The sequence below is a fragment of the Rhipicephalus microplus genome, chromosome 7, assembly GCF_043290135.1.
Source record: "Rhipicephalus microplus isolate Deutch F79 chromosome 7, USDA_Rmic, whole genome shotgun sequence".
In the NCBI taxonomy this organism is placed as follows: Eukaryota; Metazoa; Arthropoda; class Arachnida; order Ixodida; family Ixodidae; genus Rhipicephalus; species Rhipicephalus microplus.
Window position 1 is genome coordinate 88,257,829 of NC_134706.1, and position 23,275 is coordinate 88,281,103.

Below are 23,275 nucleotides of genomic sequence, written 5' to 3' on the forward strand. Positions count from 1 at the left end.
TTGAAGATTAGTTGGTCATATTTGAGCGCGTGAGTGCACCAACAGATGGGATCCCACGCTTCAGCTAGCCAATCTGCTGTTCTACTTTCGAGGCAGAGCAAACGTGTAGCATGAGAACGACGAAAAACTCGCCAGCTGGGACGTATTGAAAGAAAAGCATATGGCAAACCCGCCGGCTTCAAGATCGCCGCAAAAAAAGAATTGGCCAGCCGCGCCAAATCTTACACTGAGTCCTACTTCTCCTATATCCAGGACGTGCTGCCTTTTTTTCGAAAGGACGACAGGGACATGACGAAAGGTGCGAAGGTCGAGCGCGTGCTTAAGGGGATTGACGACGACGTATTTAATATTCTCATGTGCAAAGGTTCTTTCACCTTGGGCGCGATAATCAATGACAGTGTTGTCAATTTAGCCATTTAGCACCTAGATCCACCTACTTTTGGACTCCGCTAGCTACCAAAAATATGATTTAGCTACGAATAGCTAGTTTAGCTTTCTTTTTGAAATTTAGCTCCTGATCTAGCTTTTTTAGCTTTTCATTCAAAATTTCGCCGCTATTTTAGCTTTTAGCTAACTCTTGCTGTAGTGTTATAAAATTTTCGAGAAATACCTTTATAGAAAATTTAGTCGAGGAAATTGCACAGAAAACAAAAAATATCACCCGTCCCATGTGCTGAATTCTACCCATAGAAAGAATGAATTTTCGTCCACTTGATTCACTTTCAATTTGCATCAAAATGTTGTGGCACACACTCAAAAAATATTTCCGCATATCCACAAAGTGACTGATAGTGAAGAAGTTTGCTCCAGAGGTTAAATTCGATAAGCCGTGAGTCCTCTGTGCATATGCTCAGTCATTATCATATGAAGATGTGACACGAGAGTTGTGGTGTGAATGTATATACATGTTTTATACACAATGTCTATTACTTAGATATCAGTTGTACTATATATTGATACTGATATCCTGATGCAGTATACACATTTTGTTCAAGAGCTTATTTTCGGATCACATAAGCTCGGAGAAGCGTTTTCCTCTTAGAAAATTAGCTATGTGATCCGTAAACTACAAGCCAGAGAATCTTGAAATATAGGATGTAGTGTAAAGTTTGAGAACGGACCTGATGACGAGCCCGTGCTGCAGCCGCATTGCGAGCCCTCCGCGCCGCCACCTTGGCTTCTGTGGTGTTCATTGTGGGTAGCGGTATCGACGTGCACTGAGCGATGCCAGGGAAAAGTGAAAGAAGCGTGTCGAGAGCGAGCGCTATATATAGGCGTGGCCACCTATCGGTCTCCTACCAAACTAGAGCACGCGCCAAGAGTGCAATGAGCGTCGCCTGTGCGGCGGCCCACCATCTAGTGAGGGCTTTTGAACCGAAGAGCATAGCTGCGCCTCTCGCGGTAGCAATAAGCACTAGCGTACACACAAGCGCAATGACGAGAAACAACCCCCCAGGAAAAGAAGCAAGCTCTTAAAAGACAAGATCACAGTGCTTGCTAAGTTAATAGATTCAGAGATCGGCGCGAGAGGGTCATATTCAGAGGTAAAAGATGATGCTCTGTAAATGGCAGATAAAGTCGAATAATTATATGTACCACCAGACAAACTGCCGTTCATAACCCCAGCTTCATACTTGTACTGCCTTTTTGCGAACTTCAAGGGCGAGTCTTTCTTGCAGTGTGTTTGTACATAACACTATAGACGGGTGTATTCTAAATCTTTTTTTCCGTGTTGTACATATCGTATCTCAATATTTTTTAGATTTGTCACCAGCTAAGACGTGCAACATGAACAATATACCACGAAGGAACACTAGCAGTATCTTGATAAATGTAGCTAGGGGATTTAAGACACGTTCGCTTCTGTGACACATGAATTTAGAGCAAACAAATCTGTACTGCGGATATTAGCAGAGTTTTAACATTCCCGTAAAAGCTTGACTTTGGTGTTCGTTCGCCTTCATGCATCTTGCATGCACCTTGACTTACAGGCATCTTGGTAATTCACTAATTGAAGCAACAAAACTCATGATTTGCTCTTCCAATGCGTTGTCTTAAGGGGCATTCTCCTCAGTGCTAGTCATATGAGTCCAAAATAATTCGGTTGTTTAGTTATATCACCTTCGTTTCTTTATTCGAAATTTTCGAAAATTAGCACGCCCCTAATGTGTATAGAGCTCTCTGGATACGCAGATTGTCTTTCAGAATTGTGGAAGCCTGGATACTTTTCTAAAAACCACACCTGCCCTAATTATTGAAGCAAACCTGAAATGTTTTTTTTTGTCTCTACGTGCTCCACGTAGTTGCGTCCAAGGAAATGTTGCTTGATAGCTCTGTTTAAACTGTAAAATAACACAGCTGCCATTATATTTCTTGCAGTTCTATAATATTTCGTAAATTCGTGAAAGATAATTTGGCTACTTTTCAGTTCCTTGCTAGAGTTTTTTAACTACTTCGAGCTGCTTTTATTTTTTCACCTTACTATTTTTGTTATCCGACATTTGGCAACACTGATCAAGGAGTGTCGGCAATTTGAACATGCTAAAAGCCGCTGCATTCAGCAGTCCTTTGCTAGACTTCCAAACACTGCTACAACGAACACGTGTAAAGACCAGTCGGTGCTGCAGCTCCTTCACTTTCTAATGACCTTAGCTGAATTCTTGGTCGCGAACTGGAAGTGATGGCTCCCGCAGATTTATTCGCGCAGCTCCAGTGCCAGCCCTGTTTCAGTTCCTTTCGTGGAAGCCATCCTTCGTCAGAAACTAGAAAATATCGGACTTGGGGTCGCGTGTTCTGTCGCCACCCCAAGAATTAGCGAACGATTCTTTGCTATGTTCTTCCCAAGGCAACGATTTTCTGCGTGTTACCACAACCCGAGTGAATGGATAAGAGTAGACGACTGCCCAATATGCTTCACCTGCCACCGCGTTGGGCATATCGCATGCTCGCTACTGCTACAGCCTAAGGTTCTCAGCACCATGCCCAACGATGAATATGACCCGTTTCGACGGTAATGCCCACCACTTTTCGCCTGCGTCCGAGTCAAACGCCACCTAAACTGTACCTAGGAACACGTGGTGCAGTCGCCCGCTTTCACCAAGTTGAAATCTCTATGGGAATAAAAGTACTAGCGCTAAAGAAAGACGGAACATGAGTACTGTGTGTGTGTCCTTCCTAAGTGTTGCGTCTTTTTTTGGCGCTGGTTAATTTATTTCAATCAAATATCACCTCACCCAAGCAGCAGTTTTGACATCACTCTCACTCGCAGTAAGCAGGTTGCCCATCATCCCGTTCACCGTAGCACTGTAGGGCAGCTAGAGAGGGACATGTCAGCATTGGCGGGGCTGCGCCCTGCAAGTAGACCTGTGTGCCGGTGCCAAAATTGCCGGTGGCGGCGTGCAGGTGTTTTCACCTCTGGCGACGGCACGTGAGAGGGTGGGGGCTGCACTTCAGACTGACAAGAAGAGAGGAAATAGTCGTCCTAATTGAGAAAAACGGAAATAAAATTACCGATACCAAGGAAATCACAGCTCTGTATTGCTAGATTCCCCTTCGGTTCTGCGCAGCACACCGGTGGTGTTCCGTGGCTCCGGAGTATGATGGTGGAAGCCGCCTTCGTTGTCATCGCTGCTCCTTGTCCTTTTCGGGAGGTACTTCATAAGGGCCGGGAAAATTGCCATGGCCAGGATGGAAGCATACGATATTAAGAAGCGCCTCGCGAGCTTTCCGCTAGGAAAGGAAGCATACTCTGCCGCATCGGGAAGGGGTTGATTGGACCCAGCAATGTCTGTGCCTCAGTTTCTTATGAAGTCAATGTCGTCCTATAGCGATGTTCCGCGCAGTTGTGAATACCTTTTGCCTTGAATCGCATGCATATGGCGAATACTGAAAAATAAGGTGCAACGAAAGAGCGTCTGCATGCAGCAACATGTAACCGGGCGCTAAAGTGACAGAAAGTTGCTATAACCGAACAAATTTTGTCCGAAAGACCAGTAACGTCAGATATGGCTGCTCGGGGACGGGGAACAATAAAGCAAGATTACGTCTGAGGTGCTGCAATCAATTTGGCTGGTTAATCATTTGTACGTAGCGCTTGGGCGGCGATCTTTTTCTTTTTGCTTCTTTCGCTCGCTGAAGATCATACAGATTCGTACTATAACCTTCAGAAAAATTGGGCGGCGTGGTCGTTCAACTATGGTGGGAATGATGGGAAGTACACAGATTTGAATTGCGTTAGTTAGCGGGCTGCTTACGGGGGTTCTCAGTTTCAATTTGCTTCTGCACGCAACAGCTTCATTTCGCATACAGTATTCACAGGCGTGCGTATATGTGTGTGTCGGAGAGTGACGCAAGGAACGTCATCTTGTTGAAAGCGGCGGAAGCATGCTAGCTTTCCTTGTTTAGGCAACGTTGCATATTCACGGTTTGTATTTGATAGTTTTGGCAAAGTGTCATTTACGTAACGATCTTCATTATTATATGAAACGAAGTTTACCAAGGGCACTGCATATATTTCGCTCATTTGTCTTTATAATTACATCTTCCCTAGACGTACTCAACGTGGCTGCAAAACAACGACGAAGCTACGCGAGCGCCCCTCAATGATCAGCTGAACCTCACGGTGTTAAAAAAAATGTATTCTGCTCTGCCCTGAAAAATATCTCCTCTTCTTTGTCTTTACAGCGGAGTAAGAGATCCGTTGTGTACGAACCACTGCTTTCGTGATCTTTCTGCGCATGAGCACACGTGCCTGTCGTTGGTATAAAAACATATGTTTATGACTAACAGTTTTATATAGAATTTTTATTTCTATAAAGTCACTATGCATATTCAGAGTTCAAAACGCGTGTTTGTTTTAGAAATTTTAATAAACTTTTTCATCATTTGTAGGCGCCAGATTTCTAGAAGAATACCTAGCACTGTATATTACCCCAGTTCTGTTGAATTTGTCCTGGTTTTGGGTCAATATCAAGGTCGCGCAGAGTTTCTGCAATCAGCTTTATATTTGGAAGAATGAAGCAAGTCTTTATTGAGAATAAGTTCATGTCACTTTGTTTTATTGTCGATGGACAAGTGCCGCCAATGTCAAGAACAAAGTCCACTCGAAGCAGATATGAAGCGTCTACTTTCCATCAACCTCATTGTGGTTGGAGAGCCTGGTGTCTGGCCTGTTGGTACATAGCTTGCAATCTAGGAACCCAGCGTTCATAAATCACATACACAAGACAAATAGGACAACCACACACGCTGAGGCTTGTGGTTGTCATGTGTTTTTTGGAGGCTGGGTTCTTCGATTCTAAGCCATGGTGGTCGAAGCACCATTCAATTAGCCCCGCGTGCTCCATGTAGACATTTTAAAAAATTAATTTGAGCGCAAACGCACGACACATTCATACAAACACACACCCAGGCATCAAATACGCACAGCGCTCTCTCTCTCTCTCTCTCTCTCTCTCTCTCTCTCTCTCTCTCTGTGTGTGTGTGTGTGTGTGTGTGTGTGTGTGTGTGTGTGCGTGTGTGTGTGTGTGTGTGTGTGTGTGTGTGTGTGTGTGTGTGTGTGTGTGTGTGTGTGTGTGTGTGTGTGTGTGTGTGCGCTCAAACTGATTTTTTGTAATGATCTACCAACTAGCCCAACACCAAGTAGTTCTACTTGCGTAGACACTCACTCCTGATTTTAGGTTTTGTGGTATGAAACTTTACGCTGAAACAGTGGCCTTCTCAATCTGCAGCAGCAGTGCGCTTGTCGATCACCGAGGACACCGTGATGTGAAAACACTCGTGGACTTTTGTCATCGACAACAATACCTCTATTAGCAAAGCGATCACCCGCGCCACTGAAAAACAGTATTCCATACAGCCAGGCTCACCGGTTTAAGCGAATCTGCTCAAGAGATTCTGATTTTGACATGAGCTCACTGAGGCTAAAACTTATGCTCGATAAACAAAAATACCCCTCACATGTAATTGATGACGCCGTTCAAAAATTGAGAAAACTGAAGCGTGATGACTTACTTATGAAGCGACCGCCACAAGAAGACCCACAACGAACAAACCTCTGCTTAACTTGCAGCACGAATTTCCCCAATGTAAACAAAATCCTTAAACGACATTACAACATACGGGAACAAAGTGAACGTCTGAAACGCGCATTCCCATCCGCTCCTGGCGTCGTTTACCGACGACCACGCAACCACTCTCAAATCAATACCTCACCCCCTATTATTCCTGCCGACCTTGTTTAAAGTCTTTTGGGACGTTAAACCCCACATATCAATCAATCAATCAATCAATCAATCATTGTTTAAAGTCACGATGTCTTGTATGTAAAGCGATGCGAGAAACACACAAAGCAACCAGCACACAATCCAAGTTTTCGATTAACATACGAGGGAACCTAACACGCGATTCCTCTAATGTGGTATACCTACTCAAATGCAACATGTGCAGTGTGCAGTACATCGGACAAACAGAAACACCATTCAGGATTCGCTTCAATAATCAGAGCCCATGCGAAATCAGCCCCAAATCTGCCCCTATCAAAACATCTCAATCTTCCCGACCATGCATTCGACAAACTATCAGTAACGCTCTTAGAGACGAGATTTAAATCAAACCGAGAACGTGAACAACGAGAGTCATACCTTATCCACCGATTTAACACCCTCGATAGAGAAATAAAGGAGAATCCGGGTACAGTTTCAGCAATTAAAGCATTAAAAACAATAACGACAATAATGAAGAAGTAACTGAGTGCACGGCACTGCAGCTGCGAAGGGCACTGGACAACTCAAAATAATTGCAAGTGTAACTACTCTTCTTAAGTACACCTGTCATCTGTTTCTGTTTTTACCTCGCTATACAATCAATTGCGCCAAACATGACATGCCCAACAGCAACCCTGTGCGCAATCGGGAGGCCTCTACTGCACGCCTAATCCAGAAGCGCGCACGAATTGCCATTGCACCCGCTTGCCAGCCCCAGCGGCAATACGCGGCGCCCCTCTTTCTATGACGAGATTTCGGCAGGGCGCTGAGTAGTTAAAGGCTTAAACTGTCGCATATATGTACACGCGCGCTTGTGCGATACACTGTCACGCAGCCCATATCGCAACACCCTCGCCAACGATGTGAATAAAAGCGCTTGGCGCGCGGTGGGCCGGGGTCATTTTCCTTCGGCACTCTTCGTTATCGCTATGTTGCTGGCATGCGAATGAAGCATGTTTGAGTACTGGTGGCGTCTTCATACCCGGAAGCCCTGGAATACGACATAAACTTCCTAAAGAAAGCTCTCCCCCCCCCCCCCCCCCACCGAACCGCCAGAACCAGGAAACGCGCTCTGGTGGGGAAGAATGCGTTAGTGAAAGGAAGGATACACAGACCACAGACATCCTAAAGGTGAAAAGGAGAAAAGGGAAAGAGATGAAAGATGAAGGGGAAGGAAGAGTGGAAGGGGCGCCCGGGGGAGTCCACCTTATATTCTTCTTTTTTTCTTTTCTTTTTTTTCTTTTCTTATTTTTTTCTTCTTTTTTTGCTTTTCTCCTCTTCCTCTCTCTCATCCTATGATTCAAGATTGTATAAAGCTGAGCACCAGCAAACTATACCCTCAATCCTGATGAAGGCCAGACCTAGGCCGAAACGTCGAAATAAACCACGTTGTAACTCTCACGGAGGATCTACTTGACTAATTGCAATGCTACGGCCACTCAACCACCATGCCTGCCTATAAATAAATAAATAAATAAATATATATATATATATATATATATATATATATATATATATATATATATATATATATATATATATATATATATGGTGGGGTGACATTCAATGGATGCGGTGGAAAATGTAGAAAAATAGGTAGACAAACATGCGAAAACACAAGTTTTACTAACGTTTCGGCAGGTGGGTCTGCCTTCGTCAGAGTGAATGGTTACAGATGCCACACAGGGCACATTTATAAGCCTCTTCGTTTCGTATCACACGGCTAAGTCATTATGAGTAGTTCAAGAAACAAGACTATATATCACCAAAGGCACGTGGCTATAGTGCATATACAACTTAAAACGCGTATCATTGTACAATAGTGAATTAGCACGTATTAGATACCCTACAACTTGTGTGGAATAAAACAGGTCTAGAAAATAACAAACTGCGCACGCAGTCGCTCAGTTGGCCATAAGTTCTGCGGGATTATCACTGCCTAAGAACATTCAGTAACCCTTTAAAAAAGAAAAAGAAGTTTAGAGAGACAAAAACAAAATAGAAAAAGCAGGAAGAGCAAAAGGAATGCGAGTAAAATGGTTAAGCGACAAACGCCACCTACATTATGTACATACTAATAGACAAGAAGTCAACATCGTGTAAAGATTATACACTAGCTAGTAAGACGAAACGGGGATTTACTAAGGCAATATGCAAGTAAGCGTACCCGGGCTCTCGTTTATGCCGTCGATAGTGTACTTTTTTTTAAGGCTTACTGAATGTCCTTTTTGCAGTCAGATAGTGTTGTTTTTTTAAGGCTTACTGAATGTCCTTAGGCTGTGATTATCCAGCAGAACTTATGGCCAAGTGAGCGACTGCGTGCGCAGTTTGTTATATTGTAGAACTGATTCATTGCACACAAGTTCTACGGTATCTAATACGTGCCAATTCAATATTGCACAATGATACGCGTTTTCAGTTGTATATGCACTATAGCCACGTGCCTTTGGTGATATATAATCTTGTTTCTTGAACTGCTGATAATGACTTAGCCGTGTGATACGAAAAGAAGAGGCTTATAAATGTGCCCTGTGTGGCATCTGTAACCATTCACTCCAACGAAGGCAGGCCCACTTGCCGAAGGGTTAGTAAAACTTGTGTTTTCGCACGTTTGTCGACCTCTTTTTTACTATATATATATATATATATATATATATATATATATATATATATATATATATATATATATATATATATATATACATAGGACATGGCACAACGGGAGCGTTGTCAACAAGGATGAATATATTTATTTCCCAACAGTTTCAGGTGGGGTCCTCCTTTCATCAGGGGGTGAGTTATACTAACATGAACTTCCAAACTTCGTTGCTGCCGCGTCCCTCTCGCCTTGAAAGATGTTTGCGAGAGTGAGAGAGAACTAAAAAAAAGAAAGAAAGAAAGAAAGGGAAGAAAAGGATGAAAAGAAAAAAAGAAAAAAGAAAAAGAAAGAAAAGAAAGAAAGTAAAAAAGAGGAAGAACCACTGTCAACACTGAGAACGAAACCAAATGTCCGTGTAGGTCCACATCCGGTTCTTATCACGTGCTGGTCAGTTCTCGACGTGTGTCGGGCCACCCAAGATTGTCGCCACGGTGGCGGGAGGGTCCGTGACGGCGTGCGTAAAGAAAGGGTTTCCCCTAATGGGTCAGTCGGCTCCTTACCTTTCATCTTCGTCCGTTTCCCTTCAGTGGTCATCAAGTGGTAGGCAAACATAAACACTTTGTATGTGCATGTGAAAAAAAGAAAAAAAAGAAAAAAAGAAGAAAAACAAAAAAAAACAAGAAAGGACAGTGTACACGTACGAGTCAGTCACAAAAAACAAGCATGGTCTCCAGCTATCAATCTTTGTCACCAATTTCCTTCTGGCTTACTTCTCGGAGGCAGGAGAGTCTTCCGGGGTCCTCATTGATGCCGGCTACTAATGTTCGAAATTTGAAAATAAAATATGCCTCGCGCTCTTCGCGCTCGCGCCTGTTTGAGAAACCGGACTGCAAAAGAGTTACGCTGATATTATCAAAACTGTGGTTTGGCAGGCGCAGATGTCTAGATAAAGGTAGCTTCGGCAGTGAAGTGACATCGTACCGGGGATTATTGAACCGCAGCCGAAATGGCGTGTCTGTTTGGCCGATATATTCTTGTCCGCAGATGTTGCATTGTAGCATGCATATTACGTTACTGGAGTCACAATTAGGGCTTTCAGTTATGCAGAATTTGAAATCCGAGAAGTTTACTTTGGATTCACGTGTTGTGACCATCTGTCGGCATACCTTGCATCGAGCTTTTCCGCAGGGATGTCACCCTGATTGAATTTCGGGGGTGTTTGTTTTTGCTCTGACAAGAATGTCCTTCAGATTTTTATCCCTGCGGTACACCACGTGAGGTGGCTTCGCGAAAATAAAAGTCAGTCGTTTGCTTTGCCTGATTATGTTGAAATGGCGGGAAAGTATGTTGTTGATTTGTGGCGCTGATGAGGAGTAAGTTAATATAAAGTTCGTTTGGGAAGTCGTTTTAGATACTCTGTTTGGTCCCTTAATTATATCATTCCTGTTCACGTTGCGAGCACGTAGTATGGCATCGTCAATAATGTCTTCCGGATAATTTTGTTTCAATAAGGAATGCTTTAGGTGTTCTGCGTGTCTGTCAAATTCCCGCATATCGGTGCATATTCTTCGGTACCGGTAGGCCTGAGAATATGAAATGCCCGTTTTTCAATGCTTTGGGTGGCTGCTGCAGAAATGTAGGTACATTTGACGGTCTGTAGGCTTGTTGTAAAGGTTTGTTGACAAGCGGTCATTTTTGACCGTGACAGTGACGTCCAAGAAGTTAATGCTAGTTTTGGAAATTTTGTGCGTGAATTTAATTGACGGGTGGCACTTGTTAAAATCCTCTATGAAGCGGAAAAGACTTCCCTCATCATGGTACCATATCATAAAAATATCGCCTAAGTATCTTCTGTAGTAGAAAGGTTTGAAGGTGCGTCCCTTCATGGATGGGATTGCAAGTGAAGCCATAAAGGTGCTCGCGAAGTTTGGGGCCATTTTCGTGCCCATTGCAGTGCCACTGACCTGAAGGAAATGTTTGCCATTGAACTCAAAATGGTTATAATTTAGTACAAGTTCAAGAAGTGTAAACAGTACCTCGCCACTTACACTAGTTGATGAGTCAGATTTCACATATTCAGAAACCATAGCCGCTATTCCGTCATGGTGGGGTATGTTGGTGTACAGTGAGCAGACGTCCATGGTCACCAGAAAACTACCGTCTGGGATGTCGAGACTTGAAGTTTCGCAGACGAGGTTGTTTGTGTCCTTTAGGTAATAAGGAAAATTTGGGGGGATGTTTTTTATTAAGGAATTGATGAATTATGATATATTTTCTGTTGATGTGCTGTTACTGGATACTCACGGACGTCCCGGATTACCTGCCTTGTGTATTTTGGGGAGCAAATAGAATCGAACGGGAACAGAATGGGCCGGTAACATTGCTTTTAACATTTTGCCGGTAATTTTCTCGTCCCGGCGGAGATTATTTAGAGTTACTTTTATCTCCCTTTCGAACTCGGGAGTCAGGTTTGTTGGAAGTTTTTCGTAGAATTTTGTGCCTGATAGTTGTCGTTCCCCTTCCTTTAAGTAGTCCGACGTGTTTAGACTTACTATCAGCCCCCTTTATCAGCCGGTTTGGTGGTAATTTCAGTGTTTTTTCGTAGTTCATCGAGTGCCCTTCGTTCTGACTTTGATATGTTGTTTCGAGATGGCCAATTTTTTGTTGTTTCGAGATGGCGTGCCCGGATTGCTACACCATCACCAGCGTCACGGACGTCAGCATCACGGACGGACGGACGGGTGGGTGGGTGGGTGGGTGCGTGGGTGGATGGAAAGACGGACGGACGGACGAACGGACGAACAGATGGATGGATGGATGGATGGATGGATGGATGGATGGATGGATGGATGGATGGATGGATGGATGGATGGATGGATGGATGGATGGATGGATGGATGGATGGATGGATGGATGGATGGATGGATGGATGGATGGATGGATGGATGTGGCTGTACCCTTTAGATCAGGCGGTGGCTAGCGCCACCAAGCCGTAATACTTAATGAACCAAAAACTAGATTTATTTTTTTCCTCTAAACAGTGAGGTAGAGGATTCGTACTTCGCAGTGAAGGGTTATTTTTTTACTCGTGCCTTTACATTAGCCACCAATCAGATAACCTCCTTTAAGTTAATTCTACTCGCTTAAAGTCTATTTTGCACTCCCTGTCCCTAAACCCCAAAGCTTTGAAAAACTCTGCGCCATCATCCTGAACTAAAGGGTGAAGACCTTTACAGAACATTATCAAGTGTTCGGCAGTTTTTTCTTCTTCTCCACACGAACTGCATATCGTGTCTACTCCTTCGTCTTTGGCCCGATATGTCTTGGTTCGCAATACTCTTTTCCTGGCCTCAAACATTAATTGATTTGATTTGTGGGGTTTAACGTCCCAAAACCACCATATGATTATGAGAGACGCCGTAGTGGAGGGCTCCGGAAATTTTGACCACCTGGAGTTCTTTAACGTGCACCCAAATCTGAGCACACGGTCCTCGACATTTCCGCCTCCATCGGGTGGCCTCAAACATTAAAGAACTACCCCGAGTATTATCATAGATCCTTTCCTTCGCAATTTCCTGCTTAAAAGATCGATAGATCTCTAGTGCGGACTTCTTAATCATTCGAACTCTCCACATATCGGTCTCAGCTTCCTTCACCTTCCTCTTAAACGATATATTTATTTTTTGGATTGGCCCCCTGCTGTTTTTTAAGTATTTGCCAGTCAATTTTCTGGTTCGCTTCCTCCATTTTTGTATCGACATTTTTCATGCACAAGTAGCTGAAAACCTTCCTAGCCCAACGCTCTTCCCCCATTTCTCTCAATCGCTTCTCAAATTTTATCTTGCTGCTAGTTTCCCTGCCCTCAAATGATGTCCATCCCATATCACCTTGTACTCCCTGATTTGGTGTATTCCCGTGAGCTCCTAAAGCAAGCCTACCTATTTCACGTTGCTTAATTTCTAATCTCTCTTGAACTTCTGATCTCATGCACAAGACCACATTGCCGAACGTCAGTCCAAGAACCATGACCCCTTTTCATATTCCTCTCACAAGATCATACCTGTTGTAATTCCACAAAACCCCGTTTTTCATTGCCGCTGCATTCCTTTTACCTTTAGTCGTCACGTATATTTCGTGTTCCCCTAGGTACTCGGCCCCATTGCTTATTCATACGCCCAGATATTTGTATTTATCTGTTATCTCTAGCGTGACCTCCCGTATTTTAAGCTCGCTACCTTCATTGTCATTAAAAATCATGACTGCTGATTTTTCCTTACTGAATCTGAAATCTAACCTATCTCCTTCATTACCACAGATGTCCACCAATCTCTGCAAATCTTTCCTGTCTTCGGCCACTAGCACTATATCATCTGCGTACATCAATGCTGGTAGTGCCTGTTCAATGAGTTTTCCTTGTTTGACGAAAAAGAGGTTGAAGCCCAGTCCACTTCCCTATAATTTGGCCTCTAATCCTTGTAGGTACATCATGAATAATAAGGGTGACAGGGGAAACCCCTGCCTAAGCCCTCGTGTTACCTCGGCAGGCTTGGATACCTGTTTTTCCCCCTTTATAACTACCTTTTTACCTTTATAGATATCTTTTCAAAGATTACTGACTACATCTTCCATGCCAAGTGTGCCCAGCATTCCCCACAATTCCTCTTGAACCACGCTATCGTATGCTCCCTTGATATCCAAAAGTGCTAGCCACAGGCGCCTGTGTTCTTTTTCTCCTATTTCGATGCACTGCGTCAGTGATAACAGATTGTCTTCCAACTTCCTGTGTTTACGAAACCCATTCTGCAGTTCCCCCAGCACCCCCTCATCCTCTATCCATGCCTGCAATCTTTCCTTTATAATCTGTATCGCCAGCCTGTAGACCACTGATGTCATTGTTATGGGACGGTAGCTGTTTATGTCAGCTTTGTCCCCCTTTTCTTTATAGATCATGCTAATCCTGCTAAGTTTCCATCCATCGGGAACTTCACCATCAATTATTATTTTGCTCACTGCCTCTCTCAAAGCCTGCTTAGGCTTCGGACCTATGTCTTTATCAGCATAAACGGAATGCCATCTGGGCCTGTTGATGTACTACTAGAAACCCTTTTATCAGCCCTTTCCCACTCTCGTTGTGAAAATGGAGCCATGGCGCCACTTGAGTCATCCTTGTCTATTGTGGTGCATAACGAACTTCCTTGTTGAATTTTTTTCTGTCACCCTTGTTCTTATATAATCAATAGCTTCGTCCCCTTCTAGCATAGCACCTTGAGCTGTAGTTACGAACCTCTGCTCTAGGCTTGTCTTATTTCTTAGGGAGTTTAGATGGTTCCAAAATTTCGCAGCTGCCTTAATATTTTTTTATGTACTTCTGCCAGCCCCTGAGCTTCCTTTCTTCTAATATTTTTCATTGATCAGAAGGGATACTTCCATTCTACAGCTTAGAAAGATTTTCCACTTTCTTTCAACATCATCTGTCGGTTCACCCGCTGCTTAGCACGTCTGTGTTTTCTAGAGGCTTCCTGACGCTTTGCGATTGCTCTCCCAACTTCCTCATCCCACCAACTTTTGGGTTTGTGTCTTCTTTTCCGGGGTGAGTTGTCACGTGCCTTAGCAAGCTCTAGCTCCAACAGTCTAGTTAGATTTGTGTATGTCCCCACTGTTTTATTATCCTCAGTTATTACTTTCTCAGTTTGTTTATTGGCTATTGAAATTTCTCTTCCTGACTAAAAATTTATTTGTAGTTGCTCATCTTGTCTTTTTCTCATTTTCACTGCTCTTCCAAAACTTAGCTTGATACGTTTATCATCACTACCCAGACTTCTGGAGCCACCTTCATCTATGTGCATTCCCCTGAGCTTATCATACATCCTATGTGACAACAGTGCGTAATCTATCGTCGACTGCAGCCTTTCTACCTCCCATGTTATTTGCCCTTCACACCTCTTGGTACTGTTGCAAATGATCAAATCAAGCCTTTCACATATATCTATGATCATTTCGCCTGTCGGGTCAGTAAACCCATCTATATCTTCTACGTGCGCATTCATATCTCCTAGTATATTTATCTCGCACTTTCCTCCTGACTCCTGAATGTCATGTGATATACACTCTACCATTGCCTAGTTTTCCTCTCTGGCCTTTGCTCCCGTCCACAAGTACACAAAACCAAGAAGTGTCGTTTGCCCTGCCACTTTCCTTTTAGCCATAAATGTTCCTTGCACTCCTGCTTACCCTTTGCCAGTCAGTACTTTTGTGAATGAATGCCCCAATACCACCACCGTTTGTGCTGCTTTCTGTTCTATTACAATATTCCAACGCGTAGTCCGGATTGTTAGGAGGTTGTTCCATGTCCCTGAGATGTGTTTCTACAAAACCGTATACCATCAGCCTCTCCTATCTTAGCTGTTCTTCTATCTCTTCCCATTTCATCCTGTTCCTACCACCCTGCATGTTAATATACCCTACGTCTGAATTGGCTCGGCACTCGTGGCTACGTCTATTTCTGCCCCGGACCCTACTCATCTTAGATACCAGTGCCTCTTTGGAATCGTATCTGTCCATACCACCTGTCAAAAAGTCTCCCTGGTTGTTTTCCTCGTCACTAGCTATCCTGCACCCCGAAGGGTCCGCTTGCCCCCCAAAAAGCTACTGTGCGTCCTGCAAGTCGCCAACCCACCTCATGACCTAGCCGCTCATCGAAGTGAATTCTGTCTCGTTGAAAACCACCCCACCTATGCACCTCTCTGTTTATTTCCACCACCTCAAAGTCTTTCTCTCGACTCATCCGCCATACCTCTTGGTTTGCGTTGACAACCGCTCTTTGCAGGTTGCTATCACGCACCGGTACCTCCGGTATTGTGCATATCGCTACCTGTACCTCAGGAGAAGTGGCGCGCATGTCATCTACACCTTTCGCCAGTGTAGTTGCTAGTCCTGGTGTATCTTCGTTTAAGACATCGTTTAAACCGCCTGAAATTATCACGAGGTTTCGTCTATCAGCTGTGGTTTTGAGTTTTGCGCTCGCTCGCCTCATGACTGCTTCCAGCTTGCGTCCTGGGAACGCCCCTACTGCAATCCTCTTGTCACCTCTTACCCTCTCTTTGATGGCTTCTGTGCATCAATTTAAATTCAAGTCCCCGGCGATTATCACATGCTGTGACTTTTCAGCCGGAGCGTCCTGCACCTGGGGGTTATTTGCACCTGTGAAGCCGGCTGCTTTGTCCTCTCCCAGCCCCACCACTACTTCGCTGAAGCTGGGCCTTGGAACAATTGAACCGGCTGAACCTGTTTTTTCCAAACTTGCTTGCTCTTTCTTCTCCGCCGTTCTGGTGGCTGGTTCCCTACTGTTCTCTCCGTAGGCCACTCCTCTGTTCACCTTGGCTAGCGCTTCCTCGGCGGACTTCAGCCTTTCTCCAATTGCCCTTGTTTTCTCTTGCTCTGTCGCTAACGCAGTCTCGAGCTCGGTGATTCTCACCAGCAGGTCACTCCGGGCAAACATCATTTTCTCCATTTTTTTTCTCGACCTCACATTGCCTGCACTTCGCGTCAGCCTCTTCTCCATCCGCTTCTACACTTGGGTACACTTTAAAACCCACCCAACATCCCGAACACTTTACACTCTTTTTAACCTTGTCTTTCTGACACCAATGATCCCTATGACTTGTCTCACTCGATAAATACAAAACTCGAGCCCTTCCCTACGAAAAAGAGAAAGTCTAAGCTCTACTACAAAAACTTGCGTGTTCAATGTACGTGCACCTTCCCCACGAGGTGGCAAAAGAAAAAAAACAACAGAAAAAAATCAAACACACACAGACGCGCAAACTAATAAATACCTGGTGACTGACCCCCGAAAAGCCGTACAATAAAATAAGTGCTACCGGGATTTTAACTGCATCCTTATAATTACAAGGACAAGCTCAAAACATGCAAAACCACTTATCTGCGCAGTCAATCGGGAGTGCTCAAAAAATACGTCCATCCACCATGACAGTTCGAACCGAATCAGGTGGTCAACGTGAACACAACGCCACCTACCACCCGGTAGTCATAACCCAAAATGCGGCTTTTGGGTGAGAGATGTGCGTCACGGAGCGCAAACAACTTTACAGGGGGTGTGAGCACCCCCACAACGTTTACGAAGGCAGAGCAGAACTACAGCGCAACAGAGAAGGAGGCACTGGCTGCCATTCTAGCAATTAAGTATTTTCTGTCTTCCATCGAACACACAAAATTCAAACTATTCACTGCTCATCACCCACTTACCTATTGACCGAATGCTTCTCAACCAAAAGGTGGAATAACCCACTGAATCAGTGAAACCCAACAGTTTGAAGCTGCACGGAGAAGTGGGCAAGCATTATCATATGCCGAGGCACTTTCTCGGCTTCCTATATAATCATTGGCTGTCGGAATCAAGAAAGTGTGAATTTACTCAAAACCTCTGAGAAGGTACAGAGCATTTGATGCCCATGGGAGGAAAGTTCCATGTTCCAGCTACGTTGGTACGAAAGGTCCTTACACTGTACCATGACAGCCCACATTCAGGAAGACACGATTGGTTTTGGCGAACCTATTAGAAATTCAGAAAGCAATTAACATGGACAGGAATGAAGGACGATGTGGCTGATTACATCAGCTCCTGTCCCTATTGTCAACCCAACAAGGCCAAATGCAAGCAGAAAAGGGTCACTATGATATTCCCACCTTATGCAAGTGTGCCATTTGAGACCTTCCGTGTTGACTTAGCTAGGCTAAAAAAAGCGAAGACATGAGGATAACTTAGTCTTCACTTTTTCATGCATTCACGAATGCTCAAGGATTGTTGCGGCTAAGCAAAGAAGAGATATTGCGCAAACCATCATAGAACTACTGAACAGAGATGTTTAAGGGACTAAAATCTATTGTGTCTGACAATGGGTTGGCGTTTAGGAAGCAGGAGCTCGCAAAGTGCTAAAAAAATCACTCTGAAGTTTACAGCCCCATATCAGCCGTCAGTCAACGGGCTCCCACAACGGGTCACACGGGACACAAAACAGTTCATAAGCATGCACCCAGAATTCCCAGGAGGGTGGAAATGTTGCCTACAAGCAGCATTGTCGCATCACAATAGATACCGTAGAAGAAGCGCCTTGGGATGCAGTCTCCGGTATGCGGCTTTCGGTAAACCGGACTATCTGCCTGCAGACGACACGTTGGAAATCAAAACAAAACTACACCTTGAGACCAAAAGAAGCGCAGAGAGTCAAAGAAAACACAAAGAGTCGCTTAAACGAGCATTCGACAAGCGTCACAGGATCCCATTAATATTTTAGGGGATCTAGTTTTGGTACGAAAGGTTATGGCAGTCATAGTGAAAAACGGTACTTCCATGTATCCAATGGAGGGACAAAACAAAGCCAAGGAGAGTACAGTGACCCAAAGACGGCAAAGAACTGCTTTGGCGGGAAACTGGCGGAAGAAAAAAAAGGGAATAAAATCTTCTGCCTCGGTCAGTATTGGAATGTTAATACTGATTGGGTTATATACACTTTATAAGGTGGTAACCTGAGATATAGCCTCCCCTTAATACCTAACAGGTGTTCTACAGCAATTCCATATTGGCCTGAATGATGCGAAACCGAACAATAACAGACGCAAACGCCGGATCCTTCTTTATGGCGGAATCTCATCTTTTGGTATCGTTTCTTCTAGCAAAATTTGGACCAAAATGTTACTTTCATGCTAATGCAGCCTTATAATCAAGCAAGTTGTCAATATTCGCTCACCTTTAGCCGCTTGCGCTAGTTTTGATTGATAAGAACCGAGTTGTAGCATAAAGATATAGTGAGTATAACTTTTGTGACATATGCTGTTGACGGACAGCTGATTTCAGAGCCGCATATTCAGCTTCGATTCACAAAAGCTCTTTTACGGAATTCCTCGTCGGTCTCTAAATACAGCAGATATTTTACTTGATTATTATGTGGCGCTACATTTTGACTTACAATGGCTAATTCTTACCATTCATTTTCTCCTGGCGAGAGCAGCTGCTCAACAGCACAAAACGTCTTCTACTGTTTGCTGCTATGGGTGGTGCAATGGAAGATGATCTCATTTGTTGGACGTCAGAGAAATCTGCGAATACAGTTCCTACATTCCACCATACCATACGTTTCCAAAATAAGACGACGGTGAGCAATACCTCGTTTTTGCGTTTGCTATAAAGAAGGGTGCCAGTTGCTGAGCAATACTCTAAATGTTCGAAAACACAGTGATGAGGTATAACTTGGTCGATACCAGATAATTATGCTGTTGAATGGAACATTACTTTGCAAATAAAATGGACTGAAGCTAAACTGAAGCGACAATGATTTTTTAAAGTGTGTTACAAGCATGGCAGAAAACTCAGCAAGAAACACAAGGTTTATACATAAAAGCACAGAATGCAGACCTCTGAAAGTAAACTAAAGCGTGAAACCTTCTCATTATCATAAGATAATCAGCTAGTAGATACAAAAACAAAGAAAGCCCCAATTCTATAAAACAAAAGTACAAAATATACAACAGTAAATATTTATGTTCATAACATAAATGAACAAAAAGGAATCGATATCAAATACAAATGTTTGCAAAACCGCAGTGCCGTGTTGGGGTGCTTTTACGTGTGTATTTACTGAGTATAACAATATACTCATTTACTGCATGCGTAAAACAATGCCACAACAACGTTTTTAGAAAAAAATGAAAGTAGTTGCAAGAAATACAAGTGCCGTGTTTTATAAGCCCATAAACTTATATTAAGATCTCAAGTCACATGACAGGAAAAAGATATTGAAGTCTTCTTGTGAAAATAAATTACAAACTAATTTATAAATTCGGTCAATACCTGAAGCTGATATCTTAGAAAATTCATTATTTTGATCGTTTGCTTACCTAAAACTAATGCCTGCCGCAAAAGCACAATTGAAATCACGCTCTCATTGCCAGGTGATTTCTTTGAAATTCAAAATCAGCTGACACGAACTATGTAAACATATATCTTGCGCTATGTCGCAAACTCGTTACATAATAAAGTGAGTTTTTCTAATGTTTTTCCGTAGGAACCTCCAACACCAATGAACAGGTATGTTGATGGCCTTTGTACATTCGTAGTATCGTCACGTTTTAGTGACGGCGAGCAGTACAAGAACGCTCACCGTAAGCGAATAAACGTCAGCGTAATAAACCACAAGCTAATAACCCTACTGGCAGGGTACATTTCAAATTTTTTAATCAATAGCATTGAATAACTCGTTTCGCAGCAATTCTGGCGCCGTTGGTTGTAAGCGAAAAATCATCTGATGAATGGCCGAAAAATCGAGAACAATGGAAATAAATGAAAAAATCTGGGAGAAGAGTGTGGACCGAACGAGAATTGTTTGGGTTAAAAAGGTGATCAAACCCGAGTTATTTGCGTGGTAAGCATGTGTTCTACCACACGGCCGCGGCTATACTTGAGAAAATAGTGAAAATAATTTCTTCTGCTTGCAAATGTTGTGAATGTATCTCTCACGCTCCACAAACACACGCGTCCTGCATACAAGTTTCACCATGCAACATGTAATATTTTAGTAACAATGCTGGTACAAGCATCCATTGCCAACGGGCGCCAGAATATGTGATTATCATAACGACTCCCTGGTTGAAAGCCGGTAGCCCACTAGAAAAGGCACACACGCTACTACGCCTATTCCCTTTTAAAGGGACACTAAACCCAACTATGAAGTCGACATTGATTGTTGAAATGGCCGTCCAGAAACCTCGTAGTGTTACTTTCGTGCCAAGGAAAAGCCTTTTTTGAAATAAAATCACGTTTTCCTGGGTAATCATCGGGTAAGCGTACTTCAAATTACCCTCCTCAAGAAACGGGCTGACCGGACCATCTCATGCATAGAGGAAGGAAAAAAAACTTAGGAAAGGTCCTGACGTCAGTCATTGGGATGCCGTGGTGAAGCCGGAAGTCAGCCATATTGACTGGGAAAATTCACCTCTGTTGCTTACATCCGAATGTAAAGGAGAAGGCGCGCCTCTCTTTGGCTCGGAAAGCACGTGGGTTGCGCAGCGTGCGCGTCCGGACGGTCCGAAACTAATAGAACGGGACTCAACACTCTGGGCCAGCGCGACACCATCGGCGAAATGATTCGGTTTAAGTATTAACAGGGAGTAACGACTTGCTGCCAACGAAGAAAAGTACAAGAGGAGGCGCGCTAGGTGCTCTGAAAACGGCGAGTGCTTTCACGTCTGTACAGACATCACGGTCGGTCATGCTTCCTCTTCTACGGTTGCATTCCGACACGAGGCCGACGCAGCGTTCGGCCACTGTGCCCGTGTTCCGCGTGAAACTCACCGGCGTCAGCATTCTGCGACCGTGGTGACTTTGAGCACGGTGCAAGTGACACTTGAACGCGGTTGCTCTAACGTTGGGATTACAATGCTGGGGGCGAGTATACCAAGCGGAACAGAAAAGGTGTTTTATTGCGCACATGCAAGTTGTTACTGTACACATACCGAACACAAAACTACGTATGTGCACGTGGTGCTCACTGTTTCTTGCTGTGCACAATAGTTTCGTTCGTTGCCACGAGCAGGAGCACTGCCCAACTGCACTGACCTGCAAGGCGTTCGTCGTCATTTCACTTCGTCATGGTGCCCAACGCATTTTGCTGAACACTTCAAATGCTTCATCCGCGTTATCCGCCGCACGACACATGCATATACGCTTGTTCTACGCACTGTTCAGTCCCCGTGGAGGGCGAAAGGTTTTGTAAACGTTGCTAAGAGTACAGTAACTATAAGGTGAACACCGCGTAACTACGTCCACCACGGCTCAGCACGAGACCTGCGGAGGCACACATGCCGCCGCCAGCCGGGGCCGCTCACTGCTAGACCAGCTACACTGCGCAACACGTAACCATAGCAATGCCGCCATTGTGCCCAGTGAATATGGCCGCAATGATGTCATTTTCTCCACACTTTTTACCATGGAGCAAGGAAATACTGAGGAGAGGCCCTATCATATTCCCATGCATTACGAGAAGTGTGGCGGAAGTGACGTCAAATTTATGGGGCAGAAAAAACCGGTATGGGGCAAACAAAACAGCAGACGCTCCGCGGTGTGCTCTAAGCGCTGGTTTGCATCTGGGTGGACTTCTAGTCCCCGCGTAAACTTAACACGTGCTGTATGGCTTGCATGCAGTAAAATGTTGCGAGCACACTTTCCCCATACTGTTCGTGTGTGGCAAGCCCGAGCGAGGCGTGCTGAAATACTTCGTGGAGTGTGTTTGTGTAACTTCACAGAAAGCACGGGTGCGTGGCGTAATCAAAATCATTCAGCCTCTGCATCATCGCATTCGATCTCACCCAGCAGGAACTTATGTGTTCTTCTCACCGTACGGCCTTTTTTTCTTTGCAAGGTTTCCCAATCTACGGGCCGATTAGCAGTTCTTTTCTCATATATAGTGTCAGTGTGGCAATGCACAATTTTGAGAGCTTGATTCGTAGCTATTCCGTGTAACGCCAGCCTAGTACTTGACGTACTTCACGTCGATAAGAAGGCACCACTGTATTGTATACGCGCTCGTACAAGCAAAGTGTGTAATACCAGTGCGCACACAACTTACACGCAGTGAGCGCACACTGTACAATACATACGCACTTAGCTCGATAATAAGAAAAGTTTATTCTCCTTCCGTACGAAAGAGGCAACTTTTAAAAACGCGCCACGATGCCTACAACAGTAAAAATGAAAGTTCGCGTGTGTTCTTAGTTGACATAATAAGTAAGAACCAATGGAGCGTACAGCTGAGAGCTCCGAATCAGATATCACAGCAAATACCATGCATTATTGATCAACAGTGAAGCACACATATGTGAAAAGAGCAACCAGGTACATCCGGCAGTGCACGCGATTCGCACCGAGTATACACTACAGCTGGCCATCCCACAGGTTTCCATAAAAACACGAGAAAGAAGCATAACTTGTCATTTGACTCGCTGCCGGCCGGTGGCTGGCGCGGCTTCCAAGGCCACTGCGGCCATAGAGGAAGGAAAAATATAGGAGAGGCCGTGACATCATATTTGTGAATCCACCGCATGGATAGATAGATGGATGGATTAATATGGCTTTACGCTTTAGATCGGGCGGTGTCTAACGCCACCAAGCCGTAATAGTTAGTGAACGAAAAATTAGATTTATTTTTTTTCTTTTTCATTAAATAGCGAAGTTGATGACTGGTACTTTGTAGTGGAAGCGCAGCGATGGCGTAGTGGTTAGAGCCTCCGCCTCACATGCAAAAGGTCCATGGTTCAAATCCCGGTGCCGCACAGTTCCCAACTGGATAAAAAAAATCCGCATGGTGATGTAGCTGCGTTACGAGGCCTGGGGTGCGGCCTC

The 23,275-nt window shown here is 44.2% G+C and overlaps 1 protein-coding gene across 1 annotated transcript in view; it reads left to right on the forward strand.

Annotated features, from left to right (window-relative positions):
* LOC142767547 (uncharacterized) overlaps positions 1–23,275 on the forward strand; it is an 82,913-nt gene that overhangs the window by 17,090 nt on the left and 42,548 nt on the right. The window contains exons 4-5 of the mRNA XM_075869440.1: positions 18,891–19,034; positions 19,944–19,966. Of these exons, the coding sequence (XP_075725555.1) occupies positions 18,891–19,034; positions 19,944–19,966 (167 nt within the window). The remainder of the gene's footprint in view (positions 1–18,890; positions 19,035–19,943; positions 19,967–23,275) is intronic.